The sequence below is a fragment of the Dermacentor andersoni genome, chromosome 2, assembly GCF_023375885.2.
Source record: "Dermacentor andersoni chromosome 2, qqDerAnde1_hic_scaffold, whole genome shotgun sequence".
NCBI classification, from domain to species: domain Eukaryota; kingdom Metazoa; phylum Arthropoda; class Arachnida; order Ixodida; family Ixodidae; genus Dermacentor; species Dermacentor andersoni.
This window is the reverse complement of record NC_092815.1, coordinates 30,436,771-30,464,112: the sequence shown is the minus strand read 5'-3', so window position 1 is coordinate 30,464,112 and position 27,342 is coordinate 30,436,771. Positions and strand designations below refer to the sequence as shown.

The 27,342-nt window shown below is 46.2% G+C and overlaps 2 protein-coding genes across 2 annotated transcripts in view; one reads left to right on the top strand and one right to left on the bottom strand.

The window, feature by feature from the left end:
• The window catches only part of LOC129387757 (neprilysin-1-like), a 31,355-nt gene extending 13,703 nt beyond the window's left edge, over window positions 1-17,652 (top strand). Inside the window, exons 2-3 of the mRNA XM_055077284.1 lie at window positions 1,109-1,354; window positions 17,278-17,652. Of these exons, the coding sequence (XP_054933259.1) occupies window positions 1,109-1,354; window positions 17,278-17,559 (528 nt within the window). The 3' untranslated portion in view covers window positions 17,560-17,652. The remainder of the gene's footprint in view (window positions 1-1,108; window positions 1,355-17,277) is intronic.
• Window positions 17,653-19,575: 1,923 nt separating this feature from the next.
• LOC129387758 (sodium/nucleoside cotransporter 1-like) overlaps window positions 19,576-27,342 on the bottom strand; it is a 71,454-nt gene continuing 63,687 nt past the window's right edge. The window contains exon 7 of the mRNA XM_055077286.2: window positions 19,576-20,172. Coding sequence (XP_054933261.1) covers window positions 20,156-20,172 — 17 coding nt within the window. The 3' untranslated portion in view covers window positions 19,576-20,155. The remainder of the gene's footprint in view (window positions 20,173-27,342) is intronic.

Genomic DNA, 27,342 nt, shown 5'->3' with positions numbered 1-27,342 from the left:
GTTGGATATTTGTCGTGGATACTTAGCGGTTTGATACCTAATTGCTGGAGGCTACACAGTTCAAAGAAGCTAGCCATTCTACCTCAATATTACCTTGATCGCAAACAATTTGTTATTCGTATGAGGCAAGCCTAGTCCTCACAGTTTGCTTGTATAGACGCACAGAAAAATAAATATGGCATATTGTATATTGCATTTATTTTTAAACCGAAACACGTGACGGAGCTACCAAACTTATGTTGAGTTTGTGCAAGCCGCGTTCACTACGTACAAACGGAAGTGCTTAAGCCAAGAACTTTCTCTAATCAGAAATAGAAAGTTTTCGGCAAGCTAAAAAAATTGTGGCATTGACGGACATCTAAAGCTTTCGCAATAACCTTCATACCTAAATAATTACTAAATACATATTTTATTAAGAACTCCACCACACGTACAGCAGTTCGCGAATACAAGTTAAGGCCTTCTAGTAGATATCTTGAGATTAGCATGGCTTTTGGCATATGCGTCTTCAAAATCAGTAATAGTTTGCATTAGAAAGAAGCTCACAGGAACAGGAAGACTTGCAATTATCGTCAGTGGTCGAACAGTACACGGTGTTCCAAACATGGCGTCTATGACGTGTTTCAGACTGCTCAATCACTACTGGTGCATGCAGTCAGCAATACCATATCCTTTGAGACCAGCTTCTGTCCCCCAGAGAGAGCCGTCGTCGGGGCGCGGATTTGGACACCACCTATTTAGGGATGATTTCTTTAGATCACTATGATTATCATGTTGTTGGAGCCAGAGTTTCTGCAAGGAGACTCGTCTTCGTCTGGTTGGCACTGACAAGGTTTATTTAACGTTGAACGCCCTTTGTTTATCCCGAAGTTCTTAGCAATGCCCTTTCGAGAAGACAACAAATACTAACGGCGGTGCATTTCGCTATATCAACACTGGCACTGGTGATGGCCGCTTATTGTGCACTTTCTTACCTTCGCCGCCGCTACAAATATCGGTCAGAAAAAATTAGCCCTCTTTCTCGAACCCCCTATATTTAACGAATTGGAAGCAGTGGTCGCTGAAGCAACTGGCATGTCGTCGGTGCCGCTTGTCGTTCTTGACGCAGACCTCGCAGTATCCTGCGGCATCGTACGGAGGCCTTGGTCACGTGCTCGCCCACGAGGAGAGTCACGCATTCGACGTGGAAGGGGCGCCTGCGGACGCGGACGGCCTCTACCGCTCCTGGTATTCGGGTGCCACGCAGAGCCGCCTGGAGGACCGCAAGCGGTGCCTGCGCTCCGTGTACCGCGTGCCAACCGACGGCCCCTGGCCCACCGAGGGCGAGGACTACGCCGACTCACTGGGACTCATGGTGCGTGAAAGATTGGTTTAGTTAACATTCCCAACTGACGGTACAAACGCGTGCCAGTACGTGTTTACGTACGTACACGTAACCCCAAGTGCCACTATGGAAACAATGGGCCGTCCTTTTAGAGATGCATGTTCTCTTGCTTGTGAGTGCGTCTGCACTCAAACAGAGGCAATTATTTGTTTGTTTGTTTGTTTATTAGTTTGTTTGTTTGTTTGTTTGTTTGTTTGTTTGTTTGTTTGTTTGTTTGTTTGTTTGGAACACATCACAGCCCCCCAGTGAAAGGGCTTTACATGAAGGCTCGTCTATTACAGTAGTATGAAAGGTTGTGTAGTTGCTCGATCATTGCGTTGAAGTCACGGACACTGGAGTGGAGCGCGTGAGTGGCAAGCCCATACCAATCTCGTGATGTCCTGAGAAAAAAAAATGAAGGAAAGGACACAGTGTTAAAGAGAAACTAAAGACTAATATTAAGTCTTGCTGCAGGTATTCTAAACTTACGCTTATGCAGCAGCACAGCTGCCACTGTTACTGCGAGAGCAGGCTTGGCAAGACAAAAAGACATGAAAACGAAAAACTGATGTCGATGCCGTCTTGAAATCCCCGCACCAGCTCACCCTGGTGTCGAAATTTTTGAAAGCTTGTAATCGGATCTAGTTAATTTCTTATCGGCGAAGGAGAGGTACAATTCATCCTAAAAGAATCAAGCTCTCCACCTAGCAAGCTTCAAAAGCTTACCCTGCGGCAGAATGGCTTGAATACAAGAAGGTACACTGAAATTTATGATGCTACACTGACGCGCCAGAGCTGAGCTTTCGGAGCGAAACTTTAGAAAGCGAAGTGGGAATCGACCCTGTTCTTCTATATGAATGAGAATAGAGTTTTAGAGAAATGCTTCACCAGTACAAATAGCTAAACGGTGATTTAATGTTGCGCATCAGTGCCTATTTAATGTCCTCCCACTAATTAACCCGCACAATGTGACAGATCGTAAAGCTCGATTCTAACCATACCTTGTGTGATTCAATATTTATATCCTTTGTATCCTTTAGACATAAGGACATGGAGGGGGCGTCACTTGGTTTTGAAGCAGTTTAAAACGTTGCATATACTTGTTCTAGAGATCTAGGTAGCAGAAGGTGACGACAAAGACGAGCTTAATAGCTATTTTCATGGCTAGTCATTTCGTTTCTGGGAAACATTGTAGCTTGAGCGAAACAAAACACAAACAAGAAAGAAAGGCGGGAAAAGCGCCACGCTTCCTTCGTTATCGGGATTCACATGCGAAACACGTATGCTTGGTAGGATAACCTTTGCTTTTATGCATGTGCAAAACGTTTTCGTGTTTCGCTTTTTGCTGACTTTAACTACGATTAAAGTTATTCGATGTGTAGCGATTGTTGCATCCGTCTCCCCGTATCCTTTTTGTTTTCATAAAGGTACTGTAAACATCACGTCTTATGCATCCCAATCACTTGCTGTTCCACTTTTCGAGAGACTGCAAACGCACGTACAGAATGGCTCGCACGATAACAAAACATTTATCTTGAAGCCACCTTAAGGGCGCGTGTCCTGTTTTTAGAGCGTAGCATATACGAAATTCATTCCATTAAGTAAACGCGAAAGGCCTGCTTATTGTATATCCAGGCTCGGAAAGTCAATAGCCTATAGAGAGCTGAGTTCATAAAAGCCTGTGTCGCAGGAGAAAAGATGAAATTCTCTCACGACTTCCTATCAACACAGACAGCCGGCAGTAAACACCCAAGTCGGTCGTTTTATTGGACATCACACAATTTGACCTCATGTGCATCCAAAGGAACTGCGTAGTGTCCGCTTCTTTCCGAAGAGGAAAAGAAATGAATTACGAAATACTAGCATGCGTGACACGCGCTTCGCAACATTTGTAGCTATACATAGAAAGAATTGCCTTAGTGCCTTCAGGCTTCTGCTATAAGTTTAGTCTCTGTGCCCATATTTGGACAGTATTTCCTTGCCTTGTTTATGTCGGAGCGATCTGGCTTCCTGGAAGTGTTCGTGAACAGACCCTCACAAGCAAGCAAACATGACGCACGAAACGAAATAACATTTAATAAACATTAAGTTCCTCAGGATACAAGCGCAAAGCTATGGTGTAGTTATCGAAAACTGTCATCCTGACGAAACACTCTTACAGTCTATCATTGGCCCCGGCGGGGCACACGCCACCTACTCACGAACTTTCTCCAGCAGTCCGAAGCAATCTCCCTCTGAACAGTTTCGCTGGTTCCTTAGCCTACCTACGCCTACGCGGAATGTCACTGGAGGGGTCTGTTGCTAATACTGCAACCGCTGGATTAAGCACTTCTGTGAGCATGGCATCGTTATATGTAGGTGGTTGAAGAATAATAGCTTCGGTCAGCATCTGACATGGTGCCCGCAATGGCGACGCTATGTGCATTCTTGCAAAATAGTCTGCTGAATGGCTATATGGTTCTTTCTTTTTTTTTTTTACAGCGACGCTCTATACCTTTACCCCCCCCCCCCCAATGAATTTGTTCTTTCCGTGGGTAAAAACTCAACCAATCACAGCGGGACGCGCGCGCCGTGTGCGCCGCTGGCTTCCTTACATCAGCACCAGATGGCGCTCGCCTCGCGGAAGAAAAGCTCGCGGAAAATGCCCACGTGCGCAACCTCGTCATAGTAGCAGGTGGGCTAAATGACGTCCTAAACAGGAAAGGGCCAGGACTAACCCAGCGCTTGGCGAAGGGGGTGGACAACTTGCGTGAGCTATCCCCTCAGGTGCAGATCGTGGTGTGCACGGTGCCGGAGGTGCCTGTGCGTGACAGTCACGTACAAAGAGCCGTAGTGGCTGCTAATGAGGCAATCTGGAAAATGAGCCGAGAGAAAGGCTTTGAGGTTGTCGAAGTAAACAGGGAAGTGAGAAGTTGTGGTGGTGTTAAACGAGACGGGATCCACTTCAATTACAGGTTAGCACGAGAAGTGGGCTGGCGACTTGCTGGTCGCGCTGTTGCTTTTTTAGGGGGCCCGCAGGCGCTCAGGAGGTCAGAGTAGATAGTAATGAAGAAGGTCCCCTAGGGGAACATCAGAAGAGCATCGCCGTCGATAATAGAAAAAGGAGGAAAACAAGAAAAAGAGCTCGCCATGCAATAGGCTACATAAACATGCAGGGCGGCAGAAGAAAGGAAAAGTGGGCAGAGATTGAGGAGCAGTTACACAAAGAACAAATAGGGGTGTATGCGGTTACAGAAACGCACCTTAGAGACTCAGAAGAGCCGCCAGTTATTGAGAAATACGTTTGGGAAGGGTGCAACAGAACTAAGTCGGAAAGAAAGGGAGGGGGAGTCGGAACGCTCATCCATCAGGAAGCCAAATGGAAAAGAGTAAATTCACAATGTCAAGAGCATCTTTGGTTATCAGGTACAATGAGTGGGAAAGAAACTTGGCTGGGTGTTGCGTATTTGTGGACCGGAAAAAATTGCACAGAGAAGAATAAAGAGTTAGTGGAATGCATAAGCGCTGACATTAAGGGTTTCGGGAGTGGTGCTGAAATTGTCCTATCAGGTGACATGAATGTCCACATACAGGATTTAGATGGCCATACGGACAATAACGGGAAGTCAATGCTGGACCTTTGTGAGCAACATAACCTCGTGATCGTGAATACAGGGCCTAAGTGTGAAGGACAGATCACGTGGGCAGTGGGAAACCGGTAATCGACCATTGATTACTGTCTGATGACAGAAGGAATTCATGATAAGTTGAGAGAAATGGTCATCGATGAGGAAGGGTTTAACAGCATAGGGAGTGACCATAAACGCATCATATTGAAAATGGGATATGTAGTTGAGAAAGAGAGCAAGGAGAGCAAAATGGCCAGTCCAAATGTGAACGCTGAACAAATAGCAAATACAATCACTAGAGTTGAGGAAGAACTTGGCAAATGGCCAAGTAAAGAGTGGGAATATGGTGAGCTTCTAAGTGTAATAACGACAGAAATACGGAAAGAGAAACAACATGTTCGTTGGAAAGGAAAAAAGAAACCAAAAAGCTGGTGGAACAAGGAGATACGAGAAGCGATCGCCGAACGACAGAAAGCATCTCGAGAGCACAGGCAGGCAAAGAAGGCGCAGTTGTCACAGGATGAAGTAACTAGTAAATGGGAAATATACCGGGAGAAAAAGTCTATGGTTCAAATACTGGTGCAAGCAAAATTAAAAGGTGAAAGTGAACGTTGGTTCTCAGAAATACGTGAGAAAAAGAAGGCCGCACCTAGAATATTTTGGAACCACATAAAATTATTAGGCAGAAAGTCAACAACAATACAACAACATATCCTAGACGAAGATGAAAGCAGACTGGAAGGAGAAGCGGCAATAAATTACATCCGAAAAATAACAGCCGAATCTTTCCGAGGCAATGACGAGGTTGTATTTGAAGAAAAAAAGAGCATGAAAGAGACCCAGGAAAAGGAGCTGGTTCTGACAAATTTAAACTGGAAGAAAGCGGAAGAGAAAATTCCTAAGCGCACAGCCACAGGGCAAGACGAGGTTCCCGTTAGGCTGATAAATGAACTAGGACCAAAAAGTAAGGAAGCTCTGGTGAAAGCAGTGGAAAAAACTTTAAAAGATAGACGAATACCAGACAGTTGGCGACAAAGTAGAATGAATTTAATTTATAAAGGTAAGGGGGAGAAAGACAGAATTCACTCGTATAGACTGTTGACCATTACATCGGTAATATACAGGCTAGCAATGCAGGCAATCAAATTAAAGCTTCAAGCATGGACAGAGAATAATGGCATTTTGGGAGAGCTTCAGAATGGCTTCAGAATTGGTAGGCGTTTGGACGATAACTTGTTTGTTCTTACTCAGTGTATTGAAATATCAAAAGCAGAAAGCAGACCGTTGTATGTGGCCTTTTTAGACATTACAGGAGCCTACGACAACGTAGACCGCAACATTTTGTGGGATATTCTGGAAGGGGAAGGCTTAGGTAACGATTGTATACAGCTTTTGATAGAGATTTACCTAGAAAATACCGTTTGCGTTGAATGGGAAGGGATGAGGAGCGCGGAGAAAGTTCATATCAACAAGGGACTGAGGCACGGGTGCCCTTTATCCCCGCTGCTGTTTATAATGTACATGGTGAGGATGGAGAGGGCGCTAGAAGGAAGTAATATCGGGTTTAATCTCTCATACAAACAGGCAGGTACAGTAATAGAGCAGCAACTCCCAGGTTTATTTTATGCGGACGACATTGTGTTGCTCGCTAACAAGCAGAGCGATTTGCAACGTCTGGCTAATATCTGTGGACAGGAAGGCAACAATTTAGGTTTGAAATTTAGTGTTAGAAAATCAGGTGTTATGGTATTCAATGAAAACAGTGAACAGACAGTGGAGATACAGGGCCAAGAAATACCTCGGGTAACAGAATATAAATACCTTGGTATATGGATAAACGAAGGCAATGGATATATGGAAACACAGGAAAAAACCATAACAGTCAAGGGGAAGAGAAATGCAGCCATAATGAAGCACTGAGCGCTATGGGGATACAATAGGTACGAGGTCCTCCGAGGTATGTGGAAAGGGTAATGGTTCCAGGACTTACTTTTGGAAATGCGGTTGTTTGCTTTAAATCAGGGGTACAATCAGGACTCGACGGGAACCAAAGGTCAGTGGGTCGCCTCGCATTGGGCGCTCACGGGAAGACTACAAATGAAGCTGTGCAGGGGGATATGGGCTGGACTAGTTTTGAAGTGAGGGAAGCTCGCAGTAAAATTGAGTATGAAGAACGGCTGAGGAATATGGAAGAAAGTGATTGGGCTGGGAGAGTGTTCAGGTATCTGTACAGGCAAAACATTGATTCACAGTGGAGGAAAAGAACTAGGAAGCTTACCAGCAAGTATGCGGCCTGTGGGGTGGGCAACACAGCAACAAGGAAGGTCAAGCGGAAAGTCAGAGAGGCTGAATTAATCTCATGGGTGGCGGCAATGGAAAAGAAACCTGCCATGAGTAACTACTTAAGAGGAAAAAACGAAATCAGGAAAGAAACCATTTATGATAACTCAAAGGGAAGCTCATTACTTTTCGAAGCGAGATCGGGATGCCTTAGAACACGCACCTATAAAGCGAGCTATAAGAAGGAAGAAGAAGCATGTGCTTGCTGCGGTAAAGCTAGCGAAACGACGGAGCATATTTTATTAGAATGTGAAGACGTCTACCCAGCGGTCGATTTAGGCACCACTGGCCTCCTTGAAGCCCTTGGGTTCAGCGGGAGCAGTGGTAAAGCAAACAGGTCCGCAATAGACATTAGTAAGAGGTGATAGGAGGATTGATGGAAGAAAAGTAGGGAAACGACAAAAGACGGAGACGTACAAAAGCACAATTCGCAATAGAGGATCAGAAAGTTTGGACGTGGTAGTTCATAGTGTTTTTTTTTTCATTGGTTAACCTAGGTAGGATATTAGGCAGCATAGTAGCAAGAGCTTGGTGGCGCAACCCACCGCCCCGTTCCAAAGGGGACGCTCATAACATCCATCCATCCATCCTTCGCTGCAGCAGCGGCTCCGGCCATTTGAGGGAAACACAAACAAAGAACTAGAAAGCTCGCCTTAGCGCAAAACGTTCGCCGCAAGCATTTCCCGGTAAAGATTACGGTTACATAAGCTGTAGTCGCCGGGAAGCGGCAACTGTAGCACTTCCCGGCAACTGTAGCATACTAAGCAGTGAGTGGCATAACTACACTTTCGGTGTAAAAAAAGGAACCCGCTTAGCAACTGATTTCATTTTTGTTCCGATAGCGGCATGAGAAGTCTGAGCACAGTTAGCACGCCTGAAGAGCAGCGCGAATACGATGAGCGACGAAAGTAACAGCAACATCATGCATAAGGGCGTCGTGCTCAGGCTGAGCAGGGCCCGGTTCAAGGCTGTGTCACATTGGCCTATCGGATCGGTTGTTATCACAGCTTCGCTGGCCAACCACCTTCACAACGTATATTGGAGCCCCCCCCTTTTTTTTTTCTTTGCAAAACTGTAATCTTTACGACCAAATTTGTTCATGTGACTGCGCCTTTGCATTTGTCAACTTTGTCGTGGTTGGCACAAAAATTATTGGGAATCACAGAATTACAGAAATTATAATTTTACTGTAAGTTTGACAAGCTTCATTCATGAAATTTTTGCATGCATATTGCGTCTTTCCTTTGGACGATGCGCGCGTGCGCCCAGACGAAGACGACGAACTGCTCCTGAGTCTCGAGCTGTCGGCTCGAGCTGAGTCGCGAACTGTCGGTTCTTGTAAATATACTTTGTAAATAGTACCATTAAAAGTACTGATATTACTTACCATGTTACCATGACAAAACTGATTCCAGGGAAAAGCATCCACCATTGTCCACATATATTTCTAGTTAGTACTGAAAGCATCCGCGCAATGTATGGTCACCTAACTTGTGATAACGACTTGAATGTCTTGCTCCTGTGTTAATTACTTTCTAAAATAGATATGGAAGCTCCGCTGGCGTTGTCTAAGTAGGCGTAAGCACTGTGCCACTTGCTCATCACCACGCATACGACGCTACGTACGTTGTTTATCGTGACTGACGAATTAGTCGACGGTTAATCAACCTTATTGACGGTCGTTATCAACCTTATCGGACTCGATCCAACCCTTATCGATCCTATCAGCCCTTATTGGTCGTTATCGACATTACCGGACTCGATCCGACCCTTATAACCTTTGTTTTTATCAATCTTATCGGAATCGCTCAGACCCTTATCAATCCTTATCTGACCTTATCAACCTTATCTGACATGACCCAACCCTTATCGGTCGATATCAACCTTGTTGGACTCAATCCGACCCTTATCAACCCTTATCGGTCGTTATCACCCTTATCGGATATGATCCGACCCTTGTCAACCCCCATCGGTCCTTATCAACATTATCGGAATTTTTCCGACCATTTCAAGCCCTTATCGCTCTTCAGCACCTTATCCGTCCGCGTCGAACCATCGTCTACCGCAATCAGACCCATATAGCCTCTCATTGCTCCTTATCATCCTGATAAACTGATTGACTGCTTATCTGTGTTGTGCGACAACACAGATCACACGGTACAACATGTTCATCTAGTTCCGATGTATTCGCCTACTGCAAGCGTGGGTGTTTAGCCCAGTGGGTACCACTCGGCTTCTGAGCGTAGGTTTGTTGGTTCGAAATTCACTACCATTACAGTATTTGTTCCAACTTATTCTGTTTTTTCTTTATTGAGCGCATCGTGTTACGTGCTACGGACGCTCCGACCGACCGACAAACAGATTTCCTGGGTGAGTCGCCTAAGATTGTTAAGCAATAAAATGCAGTTGTGCCCTTACTGAACTGGTAGACAATGCTCATATGAAAGGGTTAGCAACAGAATATGAATACAAACTGTGCGCACATTCGTAACAAAATCCGGAAAAGAATACGAATAAGAAAGTAGTTTTTGAAAAAGCGCTATAATTGAAAAGAGGAAGATTCTAAACCACTCACACACACAAGAAAAAGACAGAAACATAGTTGCCATATCCCGAGATAAAGAGCATCCCTAGCAGCGTTTTTGTGAACGGCAGCCAAATAACAGCCCAGCGCTATAGAGGGCTCGTTTTAATCATAGTCTTTCGTGTGTCCTCTTTTGTTATATCCGTTCAAACCTGTGAAGATTCGCCAACTAAGCTAATCTGATACCTTTTTTAAAGGCCTGCAATGTGACTAGAGGGTGGATAGAATACGCAACAGAGGCGTAGTAACCCAAAGAAAAAAAAAAGAACTGGGATGAAAAGGGCGCAAACCAGACACATGTCCTTGATCTAGCACGCACCTTCACCCCATTCTGCGTCCGTACGACTGCACTTCCCATTTTTTTTCTGCCCTTCCGTCCCCCTATTAAAGGGTGCACTTTCCCATTTTGTTTTACCAGCTTTCCAATAACAATGAAATACTCCATGGCATCCCCATATCCAACCTCATTGGAAATACATGTGCGGCTCTGGCTACGCCACTACGGCACAGCATGGAGTCAATTCTGCACACTTTAATTGGCAACATTGAGCGAGCTTCTCTGCGTGGGGGATGCAGAACAAAACTTCAAATACGAAGGCGAATGCGGCGCTGTGACCGCGTTGTCCAAGCTACTCGTATAATGCCTTATGTCTGGTATCGTCTTCTTTTGCCCTGGATGGTCGTACAGAAGATTTCGTTTGTTGCGACATTAGAGCTCGGAAACAATGCTTGTCGCACGAAGAAGTGCATTACTTTAAGCAAACACACCACATATCTTCGCAGTAAGTGGTACATCCCGTAAACTCGGTTAGGAAGGCTTTTGGTTAACGCCGGGCAATAATGCAGACAATATGGTATCTGTTTTTAGAGTCACCGTCACGGTGAAGGAAATGAACACTCTGAAGTAAGGACACCTTCGTATACTACAGCCACAGCTCGCTCCCGGAACGTCTATCTTCCCTTCGTTTAGAATTCAGGCCTCGGGGCATTTTGTTCCAGGATACATTACAAAGTGCGTTGGGGACTGTCAGCATGCTGTGCTATAACCCTGTTGCATTGCATTCCTATTCGTGTTCTCACGTAGATAAAGTTCGGAACAAAAGAAACGATCACTCACGTGAGATCAGCAAGCCGTACGTGACCAGCCTTGTTCTTCCGAGTGGCCCTGTGATCCTTCATTGCATTCTTGTGCGTTCTATCCGTGATGCTTATACCAAGTGTCCCACGTCTCTTCGAAGACAAACAAACCAAATACATTATAGGTCTCTAGGTCTGATTCTCCGATCGGGTGCGACGTCCATGTTTCTTACTGTGCGACGATGTCCACACAAAAGAACGCAACGTTCTTTCCTACCTCTTCTTCTCTTTCTTTAGAAGGGGGCGGGGTGGTAGGAGTGAGGGCAGGAGGGGGGGGGGGGGGATGACTGCGAGAACATTTTCGCGTGTTTGCGGGGTGCGGGGATCAGCGGTCTTCAAGAAAGAAAGCATGCGCTTTCGCGAGTGTAGGGAGGCATAGCTGAGATGTACAGCTATCTCTTCGCATCTTGCAGATGGCTTTCTGTACGGTATAGCTGTGTGCGCACATTAGGAAGTACAATGGGATAATCTTACTTCATAAGTTAACAGCCCTGTGATTATAACAATGTTTCCCTCAATCTATCATAAAATAATCATATAGTACCTTCCTAAATAAGGAGGAAACTTGTAGAAGAACTCAGGTCCTCTCTGTTCGGTTACGTGAGAAACGAAGAAAGGGTCTCGTTAGACAGGCGCTTAAGCAGTCTGAATGAAACTTTACAATTAAGAAAAGACATATTAGTTTATCTTTTCTTCTTTCATTTTTCTTTTTCGTTTTGGACACGACTTGTATGCACGCACAAAACTCATCTCATGAGATGAGTTTTGGGCCTGCATACAAGTCGGCACTTGCGTCCACGCAAGTGCTGTACGATACTGGCCTTTGCTGTGGCTTTGGTCTCGTTATCACTTCTATCGCTGTTAATAAACAATGGCCGGTGACAAAGGGTCAAAACAGCATGAAATAAAAGCTGTCGTTGCAAAATATGGGCCATTATCAGGCTTTTCTCAAACTCATATGCAGGCCTGTCACAATCACAAAGGGAGGTTGTTTATTAGGGGTTGCCGGTATGTCTTAGAAGGAAGTCTTTCGCTAGCAGCCCAATCGATTGCTTACAGACTGTTTTCCATTATTTCCCGGTACCCTCGTGTCATGAATTAAAAAAAAGAAGAAATCAAAAGCAGACACAAGTGAAATGACGATCGGACGCCTCTTCAGTCACAATAAAAAAAACTAAGACTAAAGAAGTTTTCTCCGTTTGGCGTATCACAAGGAGGCTGCAGTCGATCTGTCCTCCCCTGCATATTGCTTTGGCTGTCCGGAATTTTACGTAACTGACAGCAGCAAGTTTATGATGCCCGTCAATGCAGAATATAATAAAAAAACATCGCTCTCGGTTGGCATTCCAGCAGCCACGTGGCACACATTTAAGTTTAAGGCGGGAAACTGCACCCCAACGTTGCGCAATTGTCAAGCTGCCTCTTTACCGGGGTGCACGGATATCGACTGTTTGCAGTAGTGTTTATTGGACAGCCTTATTGATTTCGTTGTTCAAGGCCAAGGAGATGAAACTGGCTTGGCAGGAATGTCTTTTTCTGAGAATTGACGCGAGTGTTTATTCCAGTGCTTTCCTGAAAGTCCCGCTAGACCCAGCCTTAGTGTAATTCTCGAAGTTACCAGTCCCTTGACAGGAAATGTACACGAGACGCATAATTCTTCATCTCTAAAGTAATTTGGGAGGCTCCTTATTTCGCATGGAACGTACTTCGTTTGGCACTCGCATTCGCTCACCCAAGATGCTTTGAGCTTCGCGCTAAAATCTTTTCATCTCATGTAAAAATTCAGACAAACAAGTCTGATTAATCAGTCCTATAATTCTTCATCTCTAAAGTAATTTGGGAGGCTCCTTATTTCGCATGGAACGTACTTCGTTTGGCACTCGCATTCGCTCACCCAAGATGCTTTGAGCTTCGCGCTAAAATCTTTTCATCTCATGTAAAAATTCAGACAAACAAGTCTGATTAATCAGTCCTCGAACTGCCAGCTGCTCACCTCATGATCGGCTCGACTGGTAGAGCGGCTACTTCGGTCGGGCACAGCTCCAAGAATTGGACTCACACGGACCGTGACAAATTGTTCTTGAATTGCGAAGATTTTTTTTTATACCGAAACCACACAGGTTACTTTTCTAGCATCGTGCTAAAGCAAGGTGGATTACTTTTTTTCTTCTTCTTTCTTTGTTTTTTTTTTCTCGCACAAGAATTCTTTCACTTGAAAAAAAATGCGTTATGATAAAGATCAAGGGTCCTATAACGTAAACTATTCCAATCTCTTTTTATTCCAGTCTCCTAGCGTTAAATTTACGCTACCGCTGACCGCAAGTTACTCGCTGTGTTGTCTGAACAGCCTAATCAAATGCTCTCCTTGATTATAGGATGTCACTTTTGTTTGTTTTCAAAGCGAATAGCATTACCTCACTTGACAGATTTTCTTATCTAATTTGCTGACCAAAGGCGAGGAGCATGCAGAAGTTGAGAGCGTTTCAGTGGGATCGGTCTAGTGCAGTGAAAATAGATAACCTGATGAGGAGGGTGGTGCCAACGTCTGTGATTGGACCGCTTCTTCTTGCTCAGCTTTCAGTGTCTGGTAGAACATTGCGGTGCCGTACAATGAAAGGGTAAAAATGCAGCTACAACAGATCCTCAACGAAGAAAATTTGGCAGAGTGATGTCTTGAAAATGCTGAAAGGGCTCGACAACATTATACTGCCGCGCAAAAAAAAATTATTATACACAAATAAACCATTTTCCCCAGCAGATTTGAGTAGCCATAACCAGAGTGATCGGTAGGCAGCCATCTTCTATTCTTTTCGGAACTGGGCAGTCTCCAGCTTTCCCTTAAAAAGTTCAATTTCGTTCGGCATATAATGTATGTTTAATGTGTACACGTCCCTATGACGAGGTGAGTTTTCACGGTTTTGTGACGTTGTGTCACATACAGGGGAAGTGGGCGCAGCCATAAAGCTTTTGGCCTTAGAATCGGAAATATGATATATATATATATATATATATATATATATATATATATATATATATATATATATATGATCAGTGCGTACACGTCATATCAGATGGGGAGCTATCGCGGTTTTCCTGAAGTCGCGTGACAGGCATGTGAAGAGGGGCTGGCCCAAAACACGTTTACTAATCGTGGAGGCCTGATCGCAAAAATGGAATAAAGACGTTTGGAATAGCTCTACGTTATAGGGTCCCATGTATGCGCCTTCCCATAGCGGTGAAATTCACGATTACTTCATTGACTCGATTGTGTTAACATTCAAAAGCAAGACGCCAATACTATGATGGAAACAGCATATTAGGAGTAATTTTATTAGTTACGACTACCTCGAGGACCTCGATCATGCACGAAAAGCTCGCCAAACTAAAATTTTTGCATCGCACCCTATCTGGAAGGCGGTCATTCAGTTTGAGAATCGAATCCACAGCAGCGGGCTTCGGAGGTAAGTAGCAAAACGTAATTGCCACCATGCCAATGCGGCAGTGGAATCCATTGGCAAAGTATAGAAATATAGAAATATAGAAATAGTAGGCTAAGAAAGGTCAGCCTAAGGAAATCTTGCAGCATATACCTAATAACGATCACAAAGCTCAGGGGTGAAGGATGCAATAGCGAAGTAATGGGGAAATATTTTTAATTGATGAGAGACAAAATACAATGTAAATCCCCCCCTCCCCCCACACTAAAAAATAAAAAAAGAACAATGCACAGCTGTTCCTCTGCAAGCAACCTTTTAGCCATACGGACATGAGGAGCTTTCGTGTTGTAGACTGTCGCACCTCTTTTTGTGAAACCATACTTTTCATTGAAATAGAGCTTCATCCTTTCACTGAAGTTTTCATTTCGATGTTCGTGATGGGAATCAAGAAATGATGTACAAAACAAGACAAAAGAAATCAAGGGGAGACGAAGCAAACGAGTGCAACCGTTACAAAAAATATTATTGTGTGCTGACTTTCACTGCTTTGCAAAGCAGAAAATTTAAGAAAAAGAAAGAAAGAACGATCTCGCAGGGAAATCTCTATGCACACTAACCCCGCATGAAGCCTCCAAAACTTGTAGCGTTGAACGCTTGAACCGGTAGTAGACAAGAGTCCGAGAAGGATGTTCCTTTCAGAATGACTATGAGCTAAGCTGCAGAATTTCTATAGAACTTCGCCTTTAGGTGGATGTTCAACGGCACCGCAGTGTGCAACGCGTGGTTCAGCATACCACAGGCAGGACAGGACTGACTTTTTCCGCAAAACATTGTTCGATTGGCACGAGCGTTTATTTACGAGCTATACTAATGGCGTACCGATGGAAATAATAAGAGAAGATTTCACAATCGCGCGATGCATACTACGGCGCACTTTTTTTTTTTACAACCTCGCTAGGCTGTGGTGTAAGCGTAATTGCTAGGGGACATGGCAGACAATGTCTGCGAGTGAAAAATGACCCCTTAGAGATGCGTCGACAGAACATGCTGAAAATGGCGTTCCGTAATGACTCAGTGCCGTGTACGTCGTCCCTTAAGCGGGTTACATTCGCGCCGGTAGTTAAGCGCGGGGCTTCGTCTGGCTTATTAGTCGACTCCCAATCCACCCGGCAGTCGCCTAGACTTGGTACAACTAACCATGCAATTAGTGAGGCCAGCCTTGAAATCAACGGATGTCGGAACTGCGTGCTCGCTATGACGTTAGTATTCTACGCCGCTGCCGTCAAATAGAGCACTATTTAATACCGATAAATAAATAGGTGAGTTACTGAAGATGCTATACTGGCATGCAGAATTCGTTTCCGGCTCTGTATATTTAAGAAATTTATAATATTTGCAACCAGGCTTATGCTAAATCAAGCTATAGCGGGTGGTGCTATCAAAAATTAGTTCCAATGAGAAAATAAAAAAAAACTAATTTCTAATTTAGAAGAGGTGATAGAAGCGCGAAGAAAGCCAATTTTTCTTTTTTTTACGATGCATCCTCGTAAAGAGTGAATGGAGTTGTTGGCTTTCCAAAAAATGTTCAGTTCTGCTTATGATATAAACTCATTTAGCCATTTGGCTTCTGCGAGTGGCTCGTATATTTTTTCGATCGACTGTCGTAGCTTTGTGAGCTTAGACGTATTTGTGATCTTTTGCTTCATAAGGAGAGAAAGAAATGGTGACTTTACCTGTGTTATCGGCTTCATTAATTTCTTCGCTCATTAGATGGTTTTGTGCATCCAGCGAGCTAACCGGTGCACTAATTTAAATGCATCTCTTCCATCAGAAGAGTGAAAATTTGTGTTGAAGAGTTTATTTTATTGGTGTTGACTTTGCCCTTCTTTGCACGTCTGCACAGTGTAATACTCAAGTCAGAGTAACGTTTCTTAAGGCGCATGTTTTCACTCTGAAAGTTATAACCAGCATTATTTGTTGCGGTTATTTTTGGCCAGGCTTGGAGACAAGATCATTCTTAATGTTTGCTGAACTTCAAGCTTGGGCGAGTAGATAAAACATCTCTCTCTCTTTCTCTCTCTCTCTCTCTCTCTCTCTCTCTCTCTCTCTCTCTATATATATATATATATATATATATATATATATATATATATATATATATATATATATATTTCTCTCTCTCTCACTCTCTCTCACTCTCTCTCTCTGTATGTCTTATTCTGTGTGTTGTGCTTTCTGCGCCGACTGTTGGCATCGTTTTTATACATTTTCAAGACTAACGTACTGAAAAAAATCACAAGAACATGGTCAATTTTACATGGGCAGCTCTATTAATTATTCAGGCAATTTCTCCGCCGTCATGTTATACATGTTATGTAACGTGACACCTCGCGCCACAGTTTTCAGTGCGCCCGTCAAGGTTTTACTCTGAATGATGTTAGCCTTAAGGCCGACAAAAACTATCCATAAAGCACAAATTCGAAGTGACTGTTGCAGGTAACATAGCGACGCAGTTGCCGTTACGGGGGAAACCTACAGTGCTTTTTATAGATTAATAAATTTGAATGAATGCCTTACTTATTTACATTCAAACAGTGGACAAAAGAAACTCAGCGAAGCATTTCGGAATCCATGTTCACGCTTTTTAGGTAGGAATTGCGCATTAATGTGAAATACGTATGGAGAAGACAACAGGGACGGTCATTGAGCGCAAATTTCTACGCGAGATCTGCGACCAGCGTGGTTGACCTACTCTTGTCGGGTTCTCGAAAACGATCCCGCCATGCCGCGCGCACAAACTTCGCGCAGGTGGCCGCGACGGCCTTCAAGCGCCGCCTTCAGACGCGTGCTCCGTCGGGGATTGCGCCCTTCACCAACGAGCAGCTGTTCTACGTGAGCTCGTGCTTCAAGTGGTGCAACAGCCAGGGCCCACCTGGCGAGGCCGACAGGGACCAGCGTCGGCAGGCCGTGCACTCGGACATGTACAAGCGGTGCATCGCACCGCTGCTCGTCGAGGAGAACTTTCTCGCAGCCTTCAACTGCACGCCCACCGCCGCCATGCGCCGGCGCGAAGAGTGCGCCTTCGCGTGACGCGACCGACTGGATAGCAGTCCCTCACCGGGCACCGCGATAAAGGAGACCATACCACCATGCGATAAGCTTCTATTTATGAGTGTAATTGATCTCCTGCCCATTTTGATGGCAAATAAAATTATAGTTGACCGATACATACACATATCCATCGCGGCCTTTGACCGCGCAGATATGAAGTGACTGCCGCTTGGGAGCGTCGAGTGGTTGGTTGGTGGGGAGTGGCGTCCCGAAGCGACGCCAGCGCTACCTAAGAGGCGCTGTACAGTGGAAGCTCTGGAATAATTTTTACCACTTGGAATAGTTTAATGTGCACGAAGGCTCAATGCAGGATTGGTCATGCTCTCCGTTTGCATCAGAATGCAGCTGCGCGGCTCGGAATCGAATTGCAAATAGAATAGCAGCGCATGGGACGGTACAAACGGAAGGAACTGAATGGACGATGCGCTGGCTGTCAGTCGCAGCGCTTCGTCTAGGTGCTTGTAGTTTACAACCAGCGCTTCCTTCGTTCGATTCCTTCCATTTGTCCTGTCCCACGCGCCCAAAGGGGGCGCGATAAATGGGATGTGCTGGCGTTGCCGTTCCACAGCGCGCCGCGTACATTTGCTTAACAAGGCGTGTTTCTTCGCTGATCTGTGGACGTAAGGCAACGGGCGAGCTGTCTGCATTCTTGAGTATGCCACGCAGCTGGGGATACAGGAACACATTCCGATGAGTTGGGCTGGTAGGTCAGAATTGTATCAATGGTGCAAGAAGGTTCGCGGCCCTACAGTTAGAAAAACGGGCAGAAACCAGTGGTGGCTGGAGTGGCAGTATTATAGGCGAACGGGACGAAGAGAAGCACACCGTCTCAGTTGGGATTGTCGGACGTGACGTAAAGGGCTAGCACGTCGCCAAGAGTATGGTTGAAAGGCTCCGTCAACCCGTTAGTCTGCCGGTGGTATGAGCTAATGGTACGGTGGATGGTATGGCACTCCTTGGGAAGCAACGTTGAGACTTCAAATCGAAAAGCGCGGCCTCGACCATTAAGGAGTCCCCGGGGGGCTACGTGACGAAGAACGTAATATCACAGTACGAATTATGCAACGTCTTGAGCAGCTGCAGATGCGAGTGCAGCAGTTTCTGCATAGCGTGTGAGATGGTCTACTGCAACGATAATCCAGCGGTTACCAGCACCGGTACAAGGAAGCGGACCGTAAAGGTCGATCCTGACCTGATCAAAGGGATGGGTCGCGCAGGGAAGCGGCTGTAAAGGTGCGGCAGTGGACTTAGGGATCGACTTCCGGCGCTGGAAGTTCTTCGTTGAACTTAAAACGATGGAAATGCGCATGACCTGACTGGCGGCGAACGTCTTCGGTGTAACCTGAGGTATCTTGCGTAAATACGCAAAAGCAGGAACTTAAAAGGTCTTCTTTCACTGCAAGATTGTGCTCAGTACGTAAAGCATAACGAAATGTCCTTAGCCGACCGCAGTTTCGTTAAAGTGCAAAACGCCAAGGCACTTTGAAAGCAAAATTTTAATTACTTTAATCCTTTTCAACATCCTAGTGACTGAACTTTGTGGCCCATCAGGTAAAAACAAGAGCGCAGCTAAGTGCGCAAACCTTCATGTACCTCTAACTCTTCTCGCTGGCTATGCATCTCCGGGTCTTGCGCATTCGGAAGAACCGATGGTTGCGAAAGGCAGTGAAGACGACGGAGAGGGATTTTTGATGGCACGGAAAGCAATATTATCGGCAGATTGCTCGCACAAACCACTGTCATGGCGGATTACGCAGTACTCAGCTGGCAAGAGCTGTCTGCTGTTACGAGAAAAACATAACCAAAAGAAGTATGCGTAATAGGGCGCTGCTTCGTCGAAAGACGTACTCGCGCCGACTGGGTGTAGTCGCTCACCGCCATCGAGTTAAGATAAGGTCGTGCGTAAACTAACACAAGCACTAACGTTTCTGTTTGCGCTTGCGGTTGAAAGCGTTGCATCAGCGGCGAATAATAATTCATTCGGAAAGCGAAAACCATCTTTTTCTTCATTTATTCAGCACGTCGTTTGCTATGGGAAGGGAAAGCCAGAAGGCACTAAATGGCGACGTAGTCGCGTGTTCAAAGATGACCGCGCCCATGTGGCGGGGCCGCAAAAGCTATACAGCAGGCCTGGCGGAGAAACACACTAAACCAAAAACAAAGGTCAACTAAGGAGTGGCGAATCCAGAGGGAGTAGGGGAAGGGGAGTGGCCTGCTTCGGAATCGCAACTCTAGGCGCAGCTTCAGGCAGTACCAGAATGCCACTATCTATGCTTTATAAAGTCAAACACACAACGAAGTAGTACAAGAGAAAGTATATAAGCGTATTATAATGGAGGCTGCAAGCTTGGTTTTTGTCGTGCCGCTGTATAGTTTACCGGCTATAAGTCCACGAAGAACAAAGCTTCAATTCAATTCGCACTTTTGCGAATATTTCGTCCCTTGGAACTTAGGGCAATATAGAACACAAAGTTTTCCTATGTTGTGTCAGCATGGTCGAGTACATTTCCAGCACAGTAACGAAGAATGAAAAAGAAGACCAAAGGGCAGCGTTGGTAGTTTCTTCAAAACATTGTCATCGGGTCAAGCAGCCTGTAATGAAGCGATAAGAGCACTTACTCAGCGCAAAGACATGAAAATTATGACACTGCGAGTGTCATAATCAAAAGGCGCACACGACAGGACATTTTTCAAGACGAGAAGTGCATAGGCAGTAAACAGTTTTTAGCTCGGCGCTTACAGTCTTCTTTGCTCAGAGGCGTGTGCTTCAGTAGGCTGCGCACAGCTGCTCAAAGGGAACTCTACTGCGCTTGCGCACAACGCACATTCCGGCAGTGAAAAGCGAAATGCTGGCAACGCTGCGACTAAGAGCCCACTGGGCCGACGATTGAGCGCTACGTGAGGATCTGGTCGACTTGGTTTGTTTGTTGTTTTGTGTCGCTCGTGTCATTGTGGCAAGCGCTTATAGCAAAAAAAATGAGCAATGAATGAACGCAGTTCTGTGCTACGTCTTGCAGCTTAGCTTAAATTAAGACATAAAAACCGGGGGCTGAATTCACGAAGCCTTTCGTTCGTAAGTGTTCCTTTCCATTGGCCAGCGCCACTTTTGCCACTTATATGTCCAGCATCAGGAATGGCTGAAAACTCCTCTTAGCAACGATTTTAGCGTAAATGTTTTTTTTTTTTTTTTCTGAATACGAGCTTTGTTTTCTGGATGATACCTCTGAGTGTTTAGAATGTGAACGGGACAGACCATAAACGGTGCTGAGCTGAAGCAGTCAAATAGAACCTGGGAGGCCCACCTGTAGGTGACATATGCGGATTGGCTTGCTTCCCCGTGTCAGGCCTTTGCTGTCACTTGCTATGTTCAAACAACCTCTAAATATTTCTCGTTCGGATGGAGATGTGGGCTACTTAGCACTGATATATACCGTACACAACACAATCGATAAACCCTTGGGATGTGCAAATGTTCTAAATTTCGAACTTGAAATAGTCTTTGTTGTTCAATTCATATTCAAATCTAGAAAGTAGCTTTTGATGTTGTCGAGTATTCGCTTCTTCGAATACTGTAAGCTATATGAAACAACAGTTGTCACTGTCTGCTGGGAAAAAGATCAATTCAAGTGGAGGCTGTTCTGGAAATTCCGCTGCATGAGAATCATGGTTGTTGCACAGACGCACCAGCTCCCGCATTCACAGTAAATATTTTATTCGCTAGAATTATTGTTAAGAGAAAATGTCAGTCAATCTTGAAGCTGGGCATATTATTAGTGAAGGTGATCGGCCAATGCATACATCATGCACATGCGTATGAAATTTTGGCCCCAGTTCCTGAGCAGACGTATCGAAGAGACCGCTTCTACGCTATAATTTCCGGTAAAAGCATGCCTACTTGCATGTTGCTTCGATTCAGGCAAATCAATATATCCTCTGACCAATATCGAGCCATGTTTCGATTCATTTAGTATTATGTCCGTTGCCGTAGAACTACACTTAGGTGCTTCAACGAACACAACACTAATGCGTGCATGTGGTGACATGCGATTCCTTTTATTCATTATTGTCAATGTCGTTGTGCACAAGATGCGATCACCTTTCAGATTCTCCTTTCATTTACAAGCTTCCAAATGGACCTGATATCCCGTTGTTACACATTTTATACGAGGGGGAATCAGAAAGTCTTTGTCCCTATTTATTTTAGCCATATTACGACTGCAAATGCGAAGTCAACACATCCATCCCCAGTGGTGAACCTGTCTTGGACCGGCCCGGCCTTATCGGCCGGTAGCCCCGCGGCATGGCGCTGCTGTCAATCGTCGAAGATGGCTGTTGTGCTTCACACGTCCACGGCGTTCGAGCAACGAAATGTGATTCTTGTTCTATGGAGCAAGAGAAGAACGCCCATCGAAATCCATAGGGAAATGCAGTCCACGTATGGGGAAATGTGTTTCGCTTTGAGACGTGTAAGGGGTGTAGTGTTGTGAGTTCGCAAAAGACCATGAAGACTTGCATGACAGTGAGCGCTCGAGGTGGCCGCGTGCGTCGCTGAGTGACGACAACATTTCCTGCGTGGATGCAACGGTGAAAGCGGATAGGTGTGGAGACTGTGTGGAAAAAATTGTGTAAGGTACGTAGAATCATACATATATTTGTAATTACCCGTACGTGCCTTATTTTGGCTAATAAATATAGGAGCACAGACTTTATGATTCACCCTCGTGCGTGTATCAAACAACGCAAATTAGCTTTTTTGCCGAACTGGTTCAACGACTTCTTTATGCATTTGCTTTGTTCAGAATGTAAAAATATTTGGTTCGATACACGTGAAAGGGAAAAATTGTCATCCACCTGAATTGTAGCACGAAGCTACATAGCAAACCCGTACGGGTTTCTCAGAAACAAAGCCTCCCGGTTAGCTCAAAGGGTAGAGTGGGCGCCCCGGGTAGGCATTGGTCCCAGCTTCGAATCCCGGACCAGGACGAATTTTCCTTTAAATGCGAGGCTTTGCTTCTGAGAAACCCATATGGGTATCTTCTATAGCTTCGTGCTATTATGAGGTGGATGACAATTTTTTCCTTTTCACGTATATCTAATCAAATACCAAATATTTTCAAATTCTGAAGAAATCGTAATTTCCTCCACCTTGCAGGCTTCCGCAGAATTGATTTACGTGATTCGATATATGAAGTTCGTTTTTCTCGAACATTCGTATTCGGTTCGATTCGGCCAACTTCACTATCCAATCACCCTTAATAAACATAAATTAAAATAGACTCCTCCAAGTGCACAGGATTAGAATATTTTCTCTTTAACTGCCTAGTCCTACAAAGACCTTGTGGGTGTGTTGAACTTAAACCCAGTTGGGGCACCCAGTGATCGGGCGCCCGGCACTGCTGCGGTATAGGAGCGTGGCGCAAGTCTCCCGCAGGATACCAAGCGGTTTGTAAGACGATTGTACGCCACCCTCCCGACAGGAGTGCGGCTTTTCGTCAGTAGTGCGTGGCTTGGGAGAGGCTTCGCACAAACCATATTGCTTTCTTTGCAAAGACCAAAGCTAACAAAACGCCTCAACTCTCAAAGCGCAGCTGGACGGAACTTGTGATTCTGCAAAGTTGGCCCACTAGCCTGGCTTCGCACTCACAGTATATATATTGTAACAGGCGTGTTCGTCTCAGTAATGTGGGCACGGCGTCTGGAAACGGGTCACTAACACAAGGCAACCACAGCCCGAAAAACCGACAGAGCGAAACACACAAACGTCAACTTCTTCCTCCGTGCTGGCACAGAACTGGCGCCGAAGTGCTCCAGTACAACACTCCCCGTGTAGAAAGAAGTCAACCTGACGACCTAGGCAGAAGACAGCGCAGACGGGTCGTAGCAAGGTTTAAGCCGTGCCACATGAACTGTTTCGGGCCATCGGAAACGATTGTCGGGAGCTGGCTCGACCGACTCTGTAAGGACCATGGTACTTGGACAAGAGTTTGGTATAAAGGCCGAGAGTGGTGGATGGAACCCATAGCCAAACCAGCGCTCCAGGAAAATATGGGCAGTAGATACAGAGGCGTCATGGCGACATTTTGGACGACACTGGTCTTGCGTGGTAAAATCGAACGTGCCAGTTGACGGCATTCTGCATAAGCAGCCGCTTCAGAAATAGGTTTCGCTTCAGAAACGTCAGGTGGGTATGGCAGAATTGTGTCTATGGAGCATGATGGTTCACGTCCATAGAAAAGAAAGAAAGATGAGAAACCAGTGGTAGTTTGGGCCGCAGTGTTATAGGCGTAGGTTATGAATGGAAGTATCCGGTCCCAATGAGTGTGATCGTCGGAGACGTACATCCCCAGCATGTCGGCAAGGGTACGATTGAAACTTTCCGTCATGCCGTTAGTTTGAGGATTGTAGGCTGAGGCGGTGCGATGTACAATCTGACATTCCTTTAAAAGGGCTTCGATGACGTTTAAGAGAAGCACGTGGCCATGGTCGCTTAGTAATTCACGTGGTGGACCATGTCGCAGAATGATGTGATAAAGAAGGAAGTAAGCAGCATCTTTCGCGGTGACGCTTGGCAGCGCAAATGTTTCGGCATACCGTGGGAGGGGGTCAACGGCGACAATGACCCACCGGTTGCCGTCAGGAGTGTTCGGGAGGGGACCGAAAAGATCGACTCCAACGCGGTAGAACGGTCGGGCAGGGCAAGGCAACGGCTGTAGAGGATCGGCGGTGCTGTGAGGAGGTGTCTTGTAGCGCTGACACGCAAGGCATGACCGAACATACTGGCGAAAGTAGCGATACATGCCGCGCCAGTAGTACCGCAGGCGAAGACGGGAGTACGTTTTGAATGTGCCGACATGGCCTCATTGAGGGTGATCGTAGAAAACACCGCAAATGTCCGAGCTCGGATGACGAGAAATAACAAGGAGTCACCTGCGGCCGTCGGTTAAGTAATTGCGATGGTACAGTAAGCCTTCGCGAACGGCAAAGTGTGGAGCTTGACGACGGAGGGTGCGTGAGGGCAAGTCAGGCGAAAATCCGAGATATATGGCCAAGGCAGCGAAGCAATCCAGAGATCTTTGCTCACTTCCGCCGGCATGTCGGTGATGGTAAGGTATGACGAATCTCAGGTGGAAGTTGTTGAGCAGACAAGTTCAGAAGGCTGTGGCAAACGGAAGAGGGCGTCAGCGTCCGAGTGTTTTCATCCAGAGAGATAAATGACACGAATATCATATTCTTGAAGGCGTAAAGCCCAGCGAGTGAGGCGCCCAGTAGGATCTTTCAACGACGATAACCAACACAGGGCATGGTGGTCGGTGACAACGTCAAACTGACGACCGGGAAGGTAAGCACAAAATGTATCGATTGCCCAAACGATGACCTAGCATTCCTTTTCCGTTACGGAGTATTTTAACTCTGCCTTTGTTAGTGTACGGCTGGCATATGCCACAACATACTCGTCAAATCCATGCTTGCGTTAGGCTAGGGATTGCACACAAAAACTTCACCGCAACCATCAACAAGTTCGACGACAGTAAATGGAAGTACGAGGTTCCGACGACGGGCACAATCTTCAGACGGCGTAAAAAAAGCACTTATATCGGTGACAGAGCCACAGCGGATGAACACTAAAGCGGCCAATAACGGAGAAATGACGACGTCGGCAGCGACGACCACTTTAGGTGACGAGCACGTAGAGACTGTGATTATCGTGCTGAACGAATACAGAGCCATGCATTAGTGCACGAGCACAGTCGATTACAGGATGATTTTCGGAAAGGAAGTCCTAGCCTAGCATGACATCATGCGACATATGCGAGCGGACGACAAATTCGACAACATACGGCACGTCTTCAATCAAAACACGAGCGGTGCACGCGGCCAAAGGCTTAACGTGGTGCGAGCTCGTCGTCCGTAATGACAAATCAGGAACCGGTATCGTCACTTTTTTTTTCAGTTTGCGGCACAGTAGTTCACTTATCACAGAAACGGCAGCTCCTGCGTCGACAAGAGCTTTGGTCGCGACACCATCTATAAACACTGCGATCGCATTAGGGGGCAAAGTATGAAGCCTTGAAAATTTTAATGACAGCGCAGTTCCTGCCTAAGGAATTGCGGCTGTTAATTTTTCCTTGGCGGAGCAGTGGACCGCCGAAGCATAGGCGAAATGGAGCAGCGGCGAGGTCAAGGCGACAGACGTGAGCTGAAGGTGACTCGACGTGAATAAGAGTCCGAAGCGTCAGCATCAACACGGCGTTCTGGTCGTTGAGGTGTGTATTCAATGCGCGGCGCGACGTCATGAAAGCGCCCTACACGGCGGCGACAGTGGCGTGCAACATGCCCAGCGATACCGCAGGCGTAGCAGACGGGGCGGTTATCTGGAGTACGACATGGGTTGTGAGAAGGTCCGGGAGATGGGTACGCTGATACGTGAACCGGGCGTACGGTACATGGCGGCGAGTAGAAGCTGGTGACTGGGCTGCTTAGCGCTTCATGGCTTCAGTGTACGTGAGAGGCGCTGTAACGTGCGTTGGATGACGTGAGAGGCGTTGTAACGTGCAAGGGATGACAGTGCCTCAGCGACTTGTGTCTGAATGACACGACGGAGCGGGTTGTCCAACGCGGTAGGGGTCTCGGGAATAGATGCCACAAGGGAGAGCTGGCGGGCCACTTCCTCGCGGATGTACCGCTGGATTTGCGGCAGCAGGGCAAAGTATTCAGCTCCAATACGTGTGGTTTCCTGGTTGAAATTTCCGCGGATTGTATAGTGGTACGGCGCGTGTAAAGGCGCTCCTTACGCAGCTCATCAAAACTTTGGCACAGTTAGATTATTTGAGTGATGGTCTGAGGGTTCTTGGCTGCCAGCGTATCGAAGGCATCGTCATCTATGCCTTTCAGGATGTGCCTCATTTTCTCGGTTTCCGCCACTGGAGCATTCACCTGCCTAGAGAGGTCGATAAAGTCTTCAATATAGCTCGTGAAGTTCTCACCATTTTGTTGAGCTCGGCCACGCAGGCGGTGTTCAGTGCGAAGCTTGCGCATGGCTGGCCGATTGAAGAACGAAGTGAAGGTTTCCTTGAAAACCAAAAAAGGTCGTAAAATCGGCTACGTGATTGTTAAACCATAAGCTGGACACATCAGTCAGGCAAAAGCTGACGTGAGTCAACTTGGCAGCGTCATCCCACTTGTTATGAGCGCTACAGCGTTCATACTCGGCCAGCCAGTCTTCGACATCACGATCGTCAGTACCGCTGAATGTCGGAGGGTCACGCTGACGAACCACACCAGCACACATGGCAGGCGTAGGTGTGGGTACGGCTTGATAGGTAGTGGCGTCCTCAATCATTGCAGCGGTATATGGTAAAGTACGGCTGCGGAGCTCCAGGACGAGGAAAGGGACTACGCAGCAGCTCCACCAGATGTAACAGGTGGATTCGTCTCAGCAACGTGGGCACGGCGCCTGGAAAAGGGCCACTAACACAAGGCAGCCACAGCTCGAAAAAACGACAGAGCGAGACACAGACGAACGTCAGCGCCTTCCTCCGTGCTGGCACAGAACTGGCGCCGAAGTGCTGCGGTACAATATAATTACATATTTTTTTCTGACGCCGTTTATCGAACATGGTGCCAATTAGCACTGCAGTGGTACTCCCCGTTGGATGACTTGCCCGACAGTGTGAAGTTGCAGTTTGCGTTCAAGATGGCGAGCCGCACAGGAGACGGGAAGGGAGACAAAATAGACGACAGACGGTACACGTCTGTTCTGTT